This window comes from Sesamum indicum, linkage group LG3, assembly GCF_026168435.1.
Source record: "Sesamum indicum cultivar Baizhima isolate 11 linkage group LG3, ASM2616843v1, whole genome shotgun sequence".
Taxonomy (NCBI): Eukaryota; Viridiplantae; Streptophyta; class Magnoliopsida; order Lamiales; family Pedaliaceae; genus Sesamum; species Sesamum indicum.
In genome coordinates this window covers 16,446,671-16,460,556 of record NC_142659.1, presented here as the reverse complement: position 1 = coordinate 16,460,556, position 13,886 = coordinate 16,446,671, and the positions used below count along the sequence as shown (strand labels likewise).

Sequence of the window (13,886 nt, the reverse complement as noted above, 5' to 3'; positions counted from 1 at the left end):
AGAGAGAGAGAGAGAGAGAGAGAGAGAGAGAGAGAGGGAAGGGTTTTTGGGGTAGGATGAAATTGAAGGGCAGCAGCCACACTCAAATGTCTTTCAGTGATTGAGCTGTGCTTTTCTCACTGCTCAGGTGGGGATTTCATCACTTACTCATACACTCACTGCCTCTCTCTCTCTAAATCTATGATAGATCTTTCTTTCAAACTCTTGATATTATTATTTTTAGTAAATTATATTATATTGCTATTTTTTTAAATTAAATAAATATTTTATTATTTTTATAATACTATAATTATAGTTGTAATTACAACTGCACTCGTTTATTGAAAGGCAAAGTTTACACAAATATATTCTAAAATATTGGGTGTAGCTATATTTTTATTAGAAGATTGAAATATTTATCATAATGTTTGGTTTTGTTTTTACTTGTTTTGGGGTATTTTGTGGAGATAGAGAGAGAAAAACAAAGATAAATAAAAATAAGTTAGAGATAGTGTGTATGTTTGGATTTATTTTTAGAGATAATATAAAATAAGTATGGTATGTTTGATGTTGGGTAGTGAGTAGACAAAAAGTACTGTTCATTGTCAAATCACGTCTCTTTTATATATATTTATATATATATGTATAAAAATATATATAATTTATTTAGTTGTTAGTGATTTAAAATAAATATTATTTTTTAATTAATTATATTTTTTGAAAAAAGTAATTAAAACTATTTTAAAATAATAAAAAATATATTCAAAATTTACAAAACTAAGCAAACCAAACATAGTCTATATTTTGACTCATCCCAAAGATGGGCCAAAATCAAAACCAAACATAGTGTATGTGTTTTAATCTAATATCAGAAAATATCAATATAATTTATTCTATTATTTTCTTTTTTCTTTTTCAAGAAGAATACTTACACCCTTCTATTTCTGTTATTATTTATTTTTGGTGGAATTTCTCTTTGATAATTGGGGTTAAGGGGTGTGTGTGTGTGTATTTGGAAGTTTGTTTTGGGGTTGCAAAGAGAAAATTGGAATGCTTTCTTGACTAAAAGATTTTGGTGGTTACATGGCCTGAGGGCCGATAAAAACTACGAGTTCATGATTTTAAATCTCACTCTTATGAATGAATATTTATTTTATTTTATATAAATTATTATAATTTATTTATATTTTTCGTTATATTAATGTATTGTTTGATTTATTGAGATATTATGTAATCGTGTATGTAATTCTCACCTTACAAAAAAGGAAAAAGATTAATTGAGTTCAAAAAATCAAAAGAAATATTAAATCATTGATTAATAAATTATTTTCATAAAATGAGACGTGTGTTGGAGTAGCTCAGTTTTGTCAGAACTTTTGGCTGTCAACCACAAGGATGAAGGTTCGAACCCTCCCCCTAGTTATATTATATGTTAAATTTTTATCATTTGACCAATTCTTATATATATAATTGTTCTTGTCCAAATAATCTCCTAAGCTTTGAACAAATTTGAGTCCAGGACAGAATATATTGTTCTATATATGTTCAAACTAATCCCTTCCTAGGGGAAATTTTCAAGTGCCAAGAATCATACTTTTACCCCTTATTTCCTCTTCTCAATAACTCTCTTCTCCCCTACCATATAAAGGGCTGAAAATATTATAACCTTTAATTCATCACTACAAAAATATCTTATTCACATATAGTTATATATTATAACATATGGTTGAGCATCCACAGCCCAGAGCCATTCTTCTACTGGTAAATATATGCACATCAGAAGACTAGGCAAAATTTGCTAGGAAATCCGTCCAAGAATTTACGTACACACATCATTTGTTCTTGTATTAGTGCAATTTTGTAGCCGTTGATTTCTTGCAGGCTAGATGTTGGAGTTGATGTCAAGGAAAGACTGTGGACTGAAGTGCAACAAAACCGTGTTGGGTACCTTGGACCTGTGAGCTAATTCATACACCAACAACATACGTAGATGCAAATTGTTATTCTAGTTACAAGTTGGCAAGAATTAATGTGACATGGTTTCTTGCAGAAAGAAAGGCAAGAATATGAAGTGGTTGTACAAGGTGGGAAGCTTGTCTACTAACAAAACGGACACAATTGAGGGTACAAAGTGGATTTATGTTCTCAGCACATCAAGAAGGTTTTATGTTGGGCAGAAGGAAAGAGGGTCTTTTCTCTTTCTTCATTGCAAGAAAATGAATTATTTGGTACATTACAATGAGTAGGATTTAAATGTCGTTGCAAATTAATATTAAAACATCTTATTTATCATGATTTCTAAATAAGTAGAACGAAAACATCTCTCGTAATTTTTAGTTATTGTTGATGTTTTGGTTCGAATTATTATGCACTGCAAACTTTTACATTTTACTTGGGCAGTTAACGAAACAAAGAAAGAAAAACGTCATATTGTGAAGTATTTTCATATTTTCAAAGTGTTATCGTATTTTATTGATATTTTTAGCAGGCTATATGGGTATATAGTGGCCATTATCGGTCAAGAGAAGAGAACTTCATTGTCTTGATGAACAACAAGTGGACATAAACGATGTTAAGGTTGGCAATTTGATGAATGCTTTCCAATTTTATAATATTTATCGGTTTTGCAGATGTGGTCGGCAGACGATGAGGTTCCACCTGTTAATGTGGCAAAAGCAGTCACTCAGGTAACTCATCAAATCTTTTGGCATCAATGTCAATACTGAAATTGTTGATCAAAATATTATTTGATTGCAAAAAGTTGATGGAGGAGGAGTTACGAACACTATGTTTGTTTTTATTTTCAACTTATTTTCGAAATAAGTCAAAACATACCTAATGTTTGTCATCATTCAAAAACACCTTATTTAGGTGTTTTTAACTGTTTTAGCATAAAAACATACATATATATACATAAATATATATAAAAAAGGCATTATTTGACAATGAATAGTAATTTTTGTCTCTCAAAATACAACATTAAACATATATTACTTATTTTAAATTATCTCCAAAGACATGATTTGACAATGAATAGTAATTTTTGTCTCCCAAAACACAACATTAAATAAATAATACTATTTTAAATTATCTCCAAAAACAAATCCAAACATACATACTATCTCTAGCACACACTTGTTTATCTTTGTTTTTCTCTCTCTATTTCCACAAAATACTCAGAAAACGAATCCAAACATTATGTAAACGTTTTGTATTAGTTATATGGTATTTATGAGCAAGTGATACATTTTTCAATATTGAAAATTCATAATTTTTAATTTTAAATAATTGATATCTCATATTTATATGTCTGATCCAAAAATCGTCCAATCGTTTAATATTTTATCCATCATTGGGCTCGCTCTAGCTGCAATACTCAATAAACACCAACTCAAACAAATAATAATTAATTAACAAAAATAATCAAAGAATTATCTTCAAAATCACTTTTCCAAAAATAAACAAAAATAATTACATTTAAATTTTTTGTAATTTGGTATAATTACATCTAACACTTCTGAGGTTTGCTTCTATCTAACAAACAAATCGCCCATTAGTCAAAATTCACTGAATTTGTTGATATCAACAAAAGAATCTATATTAACCCTTATTTTCATTCAATTTTTTTGGTTAATATAAAAAAATTCAATAAATTTTGATTTGACTATATTGAAGCAAATTTAAAAGGTGTTAGTTGTAATTTCTCAAATCAGATATAGTTTATATGTAATTATACCAAACCTCATAAAAAGGGAATATAATTATTTTTATTAATTATTAAATTGTATATAATATCATTATCACATATGAATTCAACAATTTACAACTTATATAAGTAGAAATTTACGTATAGGGTATCGAATTTGTCAAATAGATGATGCCCTTCATCAAACCCCTCAAAAGCAACCTTAATAGTAATTATTACAACTAGCAATAAAGAAAGTCCTCCAAGAAAACTAGCCGTTACAACTCTGCCACTTCTTTATTTATTTCAAACTTTCAAATTTCAAAACTCACTACTGCCCACGCTCCTTTCCAAATTGTAAACCTTAAAATCAGATTCCGACAATCCCAAGTTGCTTTTCACTCAGTCTTCTTCTTCGATTCTGTCTTTTTCAAGAATTTCGAAGCACGTTTTCTTGTCTTCTTTTGATCTCTTACAATTTGTTAGAACAATGGGTGCTTCAGGGAAGTGGATTAAATCAGTGATCGGTCTCAGGAAGGCCTCTGTGAATGAACCTGTAAGCCAAAAACATTTACATTGTATTTATTCTTTTCTGCTAAATTCTTGTTTCATGTTGTCTTATATGACTATTTCTTTTCTGAAATTTCGGATTATGTTGAAATGGGATTGTGTTTTTTAAGGTTTTTCCGATTTTTATGGTGTTGGAAAAGTGAGTTTGAGATGGATTTTGCTCTGTCTTTATCTTATCTTTTTTTTTTCTTTTTTGGATTATTGATCCAAAATTTTGGGTACAAGGGATTTGTCAGAATCTGTTTTTGGATGTTTTTGTGTAGGAAAAAGTGGGTGGTAAGAGCAAGAAATGGAGGCTATGGAGGAGTGCATCTGGGGGGATATCCATGGCAGCGAAGGGCGGAAAAGGCTGCGGTTATGCGACGGAGACGGAAGGATCGGAGTCTTCTTCATGCATTCACGACGGGGAAATGGCGGCTGCTGTTGCTGCTCTGGCTAAAGCTTCACCGAAAGATTTTATGATGGTCCGTCGAGAATGGGCCGCTGTTCGAATTCAGACCATTTTTCGAGCTTTTCTGGTAATCTTCTTCCTTTGACTTTGTCCTCTCCAAGACCACTTTTTATGCAAGTTCTATTGCACTCTTCTCAATTCTTTTTTCAGTTCTTGGTAAATGGTCTTGATCCTTGTTGTTGGAATTTTGGTGGTGCAACCCATACATTAGTAACAGCAGCTATTGAAATTCCTCTTTCAAATCTCTTCAGTTTCATTTACAAATTGGTATGTAACAGCAATCATCTTCAATTCTACTTCAATTTTTTTTCTCACACAATAAGACAGTTGCAGTTCTTTCGATTCTGGCAAAGAACAACTCGATCAAACACTCGTAATCAAAATTTTATAGCTCAAATTTTAAAAGAAAGATTATAGATGCCGAGAGAGAGAGGGAGAGAAATCTCAAAATGAGAGTGCTGTTTTTTGTTGCTGTGTGCTACAAATGAGAAATGACATGCCTTTATATAGGCATGCTAAAATGCAGCCATTAAAGAGAGTGATTAAGAGAATTATGATTGCAATGAATTCCCCCACAATAAACCGACCAAAAAATTGAAGCAGAATTGAAGATGGTTGCTGTTACATACCAATTTGCAAATGAAACTGAAGAGATTTAAAGGAGGAATTCCAATGGCTGTTGTTCCAACACTTGTAACACAATCAAACACGGTGAAAATCAAGAACAAGAATGATCAAAGTTTTGATTGGCAATCATGTCATGGTATTCAAAACTAGTTGATTATGCAATATTTCTTTGAGACAACTCTTGTAGAGAAAGAACACTTAATGTGCCTCATATTCTTGGATTGTTTGTCGAGGAATCAGCATGATTTCCTGTGGTTTTTACTGGAGTTTTTTCGACCTCAATTGTCTATCATAACCGCTAATGCTTGGTAATGGTCGACATTTTAAGGCAAGACGAGCTTTACGGGCCTTGAAGGCATTGGTTAGACTCCAAGCTATAGTGCGGGGACGGCTGGTTAGAAAGCAAGCTGCTGTGACATTGAAGTGCATGGAGGCTCTCGCTCGAGTTCAAGCCCGAGTGATTGCTCAATGCGCTCAATCATCTGCAAAAAGGCAGCCAGAGAACGATACTGCATTTGATCCTGTAAAGCAAGCTGAGGTATGATTAGTTAGAACCTATCATCTTAGATGAAGTTTTACTGGTTTGGTTAGTATCATCATCGTTCTTATTAACCGTAATTGCAGAATGGATGGTGCGATATTCATGGGACGGTGGAAGAAGTGCGGTCTAAGTTACAAATGAAGAAGGAAGGAGCTATCAAGAGGGAGAGGGCACTTGCATATGCCCTTTCTCAACAGGTAATTGTTTGTGTTTTATGTATGCTCATAAGTTTTTGAAAGACTTTTAGGAGTGATTTGAACTGATCAAATGCTGCCTTGTCACTTAAGCAGTTAAGAAAAAACGACGTTTCTTGTTCAAAATCAAACAAGAATATGGCACCTAGTAAGGTGGATATGAGCAGCTCAGGACTTGACTGGTTGGACCGTTGGATGGCGGCCAAGCCATGGGAAACAAAGTCGATGGAAGGATCCTATTATAATGGCTCATCCGAAACCACACCAATTTCCAGAAAGAACGGATCTTTTTCAAGTTCATCTGACCATGATTCAGTGAGAATAAGGCGTAACAACATTTCTACAAGAATATCACCAAGAATTACAACTGAATTTGTCTATGATGAAAGCACAACCTCAAATTCATCCCCAAGCACCTCTGGAACTCCGGTGTCAGCTGATACACTGGCCAAACAAAATAACACCAAGCCTAACTACATGAGCCTGACGAAGTCGATCAAGGCTAAGCAGACACCATGTGCTTATTCATTTCACACTCAGCTTAAGCAGATGCATTCGGTTGAGGAATTGCCGTATCTAAGGAAACAGAGCCGACTTTCCAAGGGGGTCACAAGAACAAGTGCTGACACTGACCTTCATTCAGTTGATTTATCCCAGGATCTCTACCATAACAGAGATACGGGATGTTATGGTGCAGTGAATAGTCGAGATTATTACAAACAGAGCAACAAGTTCTAATTGTGTAATCGTGCAATTTGGAAGGCCTCCCTGATGAGTTCAACAGCTTGTTGCCATTTTGGTAGTTCCCTTTTTTCTTCTTTCGGTAAAACTTAAACATGAGTTTCAAAGTATAGAAAGAACTGTAACAGATACTTACTCATTTGCTGATCAAAAGCATAGAGCTGTTGTCATTATTGATTTAGATACTCAAATTTATACTGCGGCAAAGCATGCCGTGTTTGTGAATGGTTCATGTGGCGAATCATCTATGTATATTATCATACTTTGGAACGATTCTGCTAGTTTTCTGCAGCCTATTAATAATCATACCAAAGTATCCCTTACCTGTGTAATGAAATTATTGGATTTGCTAGAATGCTGCAGTTATGTTGCAACATAAAGTAGAAAGCTGGGACATATTGTACTTGCTGTGGGAACTGAATTCACTTATTTGGAACCATCATTCTTCCTTTAATGAGGACCACTTCCATCGCAATCATATCATTGCAATTTGATGTACCGTGATCTTAAAGCAAGTTCAAAGTACCGGGGAGCAATCGCCTTCATGTTTTCTTTGAAAAGTATGCAAGAAATCAAACACAAGAACACATAAATGTTACATGGTTTGAAAAGACGCTACTCCTCCGTATCCATCATTGTTCAAGTTACTCTTGATAAGATAGGCCACTCATCAACAATATAACTAAAGCGTCTGTAGACGCCATAAAATACTATGTTTCACCTGCCATAAAGTGCATGCGTGAGGAGCTCTACGTACGCGAACATGTACATACAACTTGGATCATGTTGAGGTCAAGCATCAAAAGTTGAAATATCCTAAGTTCACAGATCAAACTGAACCAAAAATCGACGAATATATACCATATGGATTCTCACAAGGGCTAATTCGTACGTTTTAGATGCTGTCCTAAAGAGAATTTGACTGAAAAGACAGAATCCCATCCCTTATCCTTTGTATGAACCTTTCTGAAACCTCCTTAAGAATGGGAAAGAACAAAACTGAACTTGAGCTTCTGTCCCAACATGGCTCATCAAATAAAGCAATGGAGCCTGCAGCAATTAATTCTTGCATGTGCAACTATTAGATCAAAAGCTCTTGCTTTCCTCCCTTTATCTTTTCTAATAACTTCTTTTCCTTACATATAAGAAACCTATGTCTTTTAATTTCTCTTGAAGAAACCATAGAAATATAGGAATAAGAAAGAGAAGAAAAGGGAGTAAATTACAAGAGGCACATGTGATGTTCGTCATAATTATAAATATCTTTTCGTTGTTTGAAAAATTACAAATGTCTCTTAAAATTAATAGTTGTCTAACAAATACCTTCTCTCATTGTACGGGGTTTTTGTTAGACGATCATTAATTTTAAAAGGTATTTATAATTTTTCAAACAACGAGGCTACTTGTAATTATAACAAATTTCATGGGAGCATATTGTAATTCATCAAAAACAAAGATTTATGGTTAAAAAGGTGACGGGCATATGGTACAATTGACAAATGGTCGACTTTTAATAACGACATAAGGTAAAATATATTTGACAAATGCTTCAATACTAAAATATGTCAGACTAAGATAATATTTATACATTAATTTCAGGTAATTAAAATCATGATCGTACTTAAATTCAGGTTTAAATAAAATTAATATATAACCATATGTGATCAGAGTTATCATGAATATATTACATTATCCATTCGTGATCTAAGTACAAACATTATTCTTCGATCCACTTATATATATATATATATGTTTTTATTTAACATCATAATTCATACATGATCTTCAATTTCTACCGTGATTCAAATTAAATAGACTGAAAACTTAAAATCTATAGAAACAATTAAGTTACTTTCATGTGAATTGGGGACCAATATTATTTCACTTGCCAGAAATTGAAAAAACATGTGCCTAAACATACATTGTCACATAAGCATGCTGCTATAATCATTAAACGTCATTATGGTCTATATTGGCGTTATCCTCGATCGATGTTGATTCATATTAATTTAGACAAAATAGTATTTTTTGTTCCATAAATAAGACCCGTATCACTTTTGATCTCATTCATTATGAGATTAACACTTTTAGTCCCATATATGAGCAATAGAACATTTAAAATTGAACTTCGATTGGATGGGTACTTAGTCATCATTTAATATTTCCCAACAAAATAATAATACATGGTAAGAAATGTAAAATGAAAATTTAAATAAATTTGAGAAAAATGTCATAATCTTGAAAAATATTGCTACTTGAATCTTGAATAAGGTGCACTACTTAATTCAGTATGGTAAGACGGCACTTTTGATTTATTTAGAATTCATTCACGTAATGGAGGATAATTTTTGAAAAAAATTTATTAATTATATTTTATCATTCGAATTATAATTATTTTTACATTTTGATATTTAAATTTTTCTTTTTTAAATTCAACAAAGCTAAAGTAGTCATTTCCACATCACCATTTAGGCCCACATAATAATTTTTCATTTGAGGAGAATATTTATAATTTTTCAAATAATTGTGGTATTCGTAATTATGTCAAATCTCATATAAAGTAGATGTAATTTACTCTCACTTTCAAATAGTGCAATAGTTGTTTGAGTGACCAAAAATTGTATTATCTGAAATATGATATATAGAAATGACATTTTAGTCCGAAATATATATGATCAAATTACAATTAAAATTTTGTAATTGGTCACTTTTTCTAAATTGTACACCAATCACACGATAAGTACATTACACTTACCATATAAGTGGTTCAAGTTTGATCGAATCAAGTCCGAATTAAAATTTATGGTGTAGCATTATCTTTCCTCAAAGTGAATATAAGAAAAAGAGGATGAGTGGCATGATTTTATTAGAAATTATAATGAACAAGAAATTCTTGTTTTTTGTGGGTAGATGATCTTTTTTTTGCCTAAGTTAGCAGCACATCTCTGTTAGATGCCGTTGCTATGTATTTTTTTTGGTTTTGGTAACTCAAATTAATTAATTAGATTCCATTTTACTATATAAGTTTCTCTCTATAAATCTGCACACACACAAACACACACACTCGATTTGGAAAATAGAGAGCGAAATTATTACTTAGGCACATATGTATATATACCAAATATCAAAGGTATAAAACGTTGAGGATGAAGAAGTTGTACACGTGATATCAATATTAGTAAATGATGGGAATTTGTGATCATTTTGGGACAGAATATTTTTCAAGAAAATAGGGTTTCATCACCATTGCAGAAGGCCTAAAAACAGCTTTTATATATGTATATGTATATATATAGACCCTATTTTTATATCAACTCACAAGGCTTAAATATATATTAATCTCATGGTAAATTATTTGGCGTTTTCGTTGTTTAATTTTCTAGAGTAGCTTTTTGGTTCTGCATCTTTTTAATTTTGGGACTTTTAGCTATTTTATACGTGGGAGTTCACCTTTTTCTTCATAAAAATGCATGTCCATTTCATATATGTGACCTTTTAAAGTTGAGACTATTATTCCTATTAACTCATTTTTGCCAGCACTCTTATCTTTTAATTTTCTGTAGTAGTTAGCATTTTGGTCCTGTATCTTTTTAATTTGTGTGATTTCAATTCATTTTTCAGGCGAAGTTCACTATTCTCGTCGGTGTAGGTGAACTCCAACGAAAACTGATAGCAATCACGAATACTAAAAAAATGTAGGACCAAAATACTATTTTAAAAGATGAAAGAACCAAATGACCTAAATTACGGGACCCAACAAAAAATGCATTTACTCCATATATATATAAAAGTGAATTTTCTATTGTAATTGATGTTACATTTTCTATTCCATTTCACACCTATACATATGGCACGTGTATAAAATTTTTGGAGTAGGGCGAAAACCCTCGTCCATAAATATCTAATTCAAGAAGACAAAGAAAACCCCACAATTTTGACGTGGGAGGAAATGGGTATACATGGGGGGATGAGTAGTGAGTAGTCCTCCCAAAGAGGAGAACACATGGACCACCTGAATTCAAACACACACACACACACACTGCAAGGGGTCAGCTCATGATATTATTTTCCGGCGAATTTCGGGAAAGTTGCAGCCTCTTTTGCTCAAGCTTTTTGTTGTATTTCGAAACTGTTTTTGTCAGTGTGGTTTTGGGGTTGGGCACAGGAAATGGTGTGTGTAGGAAAGTTTTCTAACAATAACTGGAACAAGTCAATTAATTAATGTGTGTGGGTACGTAGTTTTTGGATGTTGGTTTCAGAAATTACTCTTAATTTTTTTGTCTGCAGCTCATGGTAATAAACATTAGTTCTTTGCTTAGTTGGTTGAACATTTATGTATAAGCTGTCTGAATATGAATCAGCAAATGCAGTGTTAGTAAATAGGTTTGTTCTGCTAACTCCAAAAATGTCTTAATTTCCCATCTGCAAATATTCTTTGCTTTTTTCTTCATAAATAAGATGCTGCTACGTACATCTTCAACAAGAACACAGCAAGAATGGGATCTCTGCAGAATTCAAATTATATATATATATATATACACATATAATTTGCAGGCTAAAGTTTTCATAGCTGATGATCATTCTATGATGTTCTTTCTTACATCATTTTTCATAACTTTGAATCTTTGATCAATGATATATATATATATATAAATATTTTGTTGTATCCCATTTTACCAAAGTTTTTGAAGACAGACCTTAACAATTAGATCCCTTTGGATTCATAATTATTACATAGATTCTTAATTAGTATACGTACAATGTTTGTATTTATCTCTTTCGTGCAATGAAACCTTCAAGTTGTATTGCATTTAGTACTGTATTCAAGAATCCGATTTCAACTCTACAGACACACTAAATTTTACAATGGGTGGAATCCTACCGACACTGCATAAGGTACTACACAGTATAACATCCATCCCTAGAAAATTCGATTTCGGGTATGAGTAAGACAAGGCTAAACCCATACACCCGATGCATTCAAGAATTTCAATGGAACTCGAGAGATATGTCAACAAATGGGACCCTACTAATGCTGCATGGCTGACTCGTGGACTACCGGCCATTTTCAGACCTCTATAAAACATCCTCAGTCCCTCTCAAAGGTGCATAGAATAGCAGGCTTTCCAACCTCAAACAAGGAGGTACAGCCACTCCCCTCACATTTAATTCACAATCATCTCATCACTCTACTAGCCATTGATATCATCTGTCTCAGAGGCCGATCGGTGTTTTTGCAGTGATACGGCCGGCCTCTAAGACAACTTGTGTATTCTGGTTATTGTTTCTGTCTCATGTATGTTTTTGTGTGTGTGTGTGTGTGTGTGTTTCAGATGTCGTCGCATCATAATTGCTGCAACAAGCAGAAAGTGAAGAGGGGGCTGTGGTCACCGGAGGAAGATGAGAAACTCATCAACTACATTACTGCTCATGGCCATGGCTGTTGGAGCGCGGTTCCAAGACTTGCTGGTGAATTATTCTCTTTTTATGTCTCCATCCATCCATCCACACACACACATAACTGTGCATGCATATATGGATCTTTGCATGTGTGTGTATATGTGTTGTTACATGTGTGTGTTTTTTGATGGCTCAGGTTTGCAAAGATGTGGCAAGAGTTGCAGACTGAGGTGGATAAACTACCTGAGGCCCGATCTGAAGAGAGGGAATTTCAGTCCCCAAGAAGCTGCTCTGATCGTTGAGCTCCACAGAATTCTAGGAAATAGGTTTTTTTTTTAAAAAAAGAAATTAATCTAGACCCAATGATGTGTATAAATTAAAGAATCAATGGTGTATATGAATCGATAATTAATCGTTGCTGACATATTTGATGTGATGAGAGTAAGATTTGCATGCAAGAAGTGACATATTTTTCTGTGCAGGTGGGCTCAGATAGCAAAGCATCTCCCTGGAAGAACAGACAATGAAATCAAGAACTTCTGGAACTCGAGCATCAAGAAAAAGCTCGTCGCTCAGCACCACCTTTCTTCTGACCCAACAACTGCAACATTCCCTCAAAACTCCATCGGCAATGGCAGCACCTCTTCTCAAAACTTATACTTGATGAATCAAACCAATAATCTCATGATCCCAAATCCCCAAATGGATCATATGATGTTCCCAAATCCCCAAATGGACCAAATTTACAACATCCCTCCACCCCCACCAGTACCGATACCTATGCCTCTTCAAGGGTTTGATCAGGTGATGAATTACAGTGTAAATTTACCCCACAATATTCCACCTCCCATGCCAATGGATCCATCTGTTTCTGATCTGCCCCCTTGGCCTATCTCATGCAATCCAGCTCCAATTCTTGATCAAAACCAGCACCAAACTGATCCTCTCCTCAAACTAGATGACCCCTTTATGTTCTCCTTCGAGAACCCCATCCCAAGCTTCCTCAACCCCAAGCCTGAATTCCAAGCTTATGATCAAGATTCAGCCATGCTTGATGCTTTGATGCCGGAGCTCGGTGAAATGGTTAAGGTGCTTGAATATGGAATGCTGCCCTCTTCACCCGCCTTCCAAGAACAACTTCTTGATCCAACTGCTGGATTCTCAGGCTTCATTTCTGCGCTCGGACCCCAGTATCCAAATAATATTAACAATATTTCATCCCTCATGGCATCATTTGCACCACCGGGTCCACCCTCCAGCTCCGCCGGCCCCTTCTTGCCACCATTCCCAGGCCGCGGCCCTTTTCTTGGGAGCATCTAGTCTTCCTTCAACTTGGGTTCCTCAGCCATGATTTAGGAGTTATTTTCTTTGTGTGCTGCTATGTTTTAGTCTGTTTAATTAGGAGTGCATGTGTGTTTTTAGGGTGCAGTTTAAGGTATGATGCCAGTTCAGTGTCTATGTGAAGAAAACCTGAAAGTTTCCATGTTTGTATTTTCAGTAGATCTTTCATGAATGGGGATGTGTATGTAAGTCTGTGTTTTCACATGTCTTTTCTGCTTGATGTTCTATGTTCACAGTGAGTTCAACCTCATATATCTATATTTGCATATATACATATATATATAGCCTAATAAATAGCTCACAGTAAGCATGATTTGCAACTTTATTAGGCCTGGGATTTGCTATAGTTTCAAGATT

The 13,886-nt window shown here is 34.0% G+C and overlaps 2 protein-coding genes across 2 annotated transcripts; both read left to right on the top strand.

Moving 5' to 3' along the window:
• Window positions 1–3,990: 3,990 nt before the first annotated feature.
• LOC105157767 (protein IQ-DOMAIN 8) lies at window positions 3,991–7,143 on the top strand. Its single transcript, XM_011074235.3, has 5 exons — window positions 3,991–4,220; window positions 4,498–4,752; window positions 5,641–5,850; window positions 5,937–6,050; window positions 6,144–7,143. Exons 1-5 carry the CDS (start codon window positions 4,155–4,157, stop codon window positions 6,783–6,785), a joined length of 1,287 nt encoding a protein of 428 aa, XP_011072537.1. The 5' UTR covers window positions 3,991–4,154; the 3' UTR covers window positions 6,786–7,143.
• A 4,637-nt stretch (window positions 7,144–11,780) lies between these two features.
• On the top strand, window positions 11,781–13,781 carry LOC105157766 (uncharacterized). The gene is made up of 4 exons (XM_011074233.3): window positions 11,781–11,932; window positions 12,122–12,257; window positions 12,385–12,514; window positions 12,671–13,781. The coding sequence occupies exons 1-4, from the start codon at window positions 11,828–11,830 to the stop codon at window positions 13,506–13,508; spliced, it is 1,209 nt and encodes a 402-aa protein (XP_011072535.1). The 5' UTR covers window positions 11,781–11,827; the 3' UTR covers window positions 13,509–13,781.
• The last annotated feature ends 105 nt before the right edge of the window (window positions 13,782–13,886 follow it).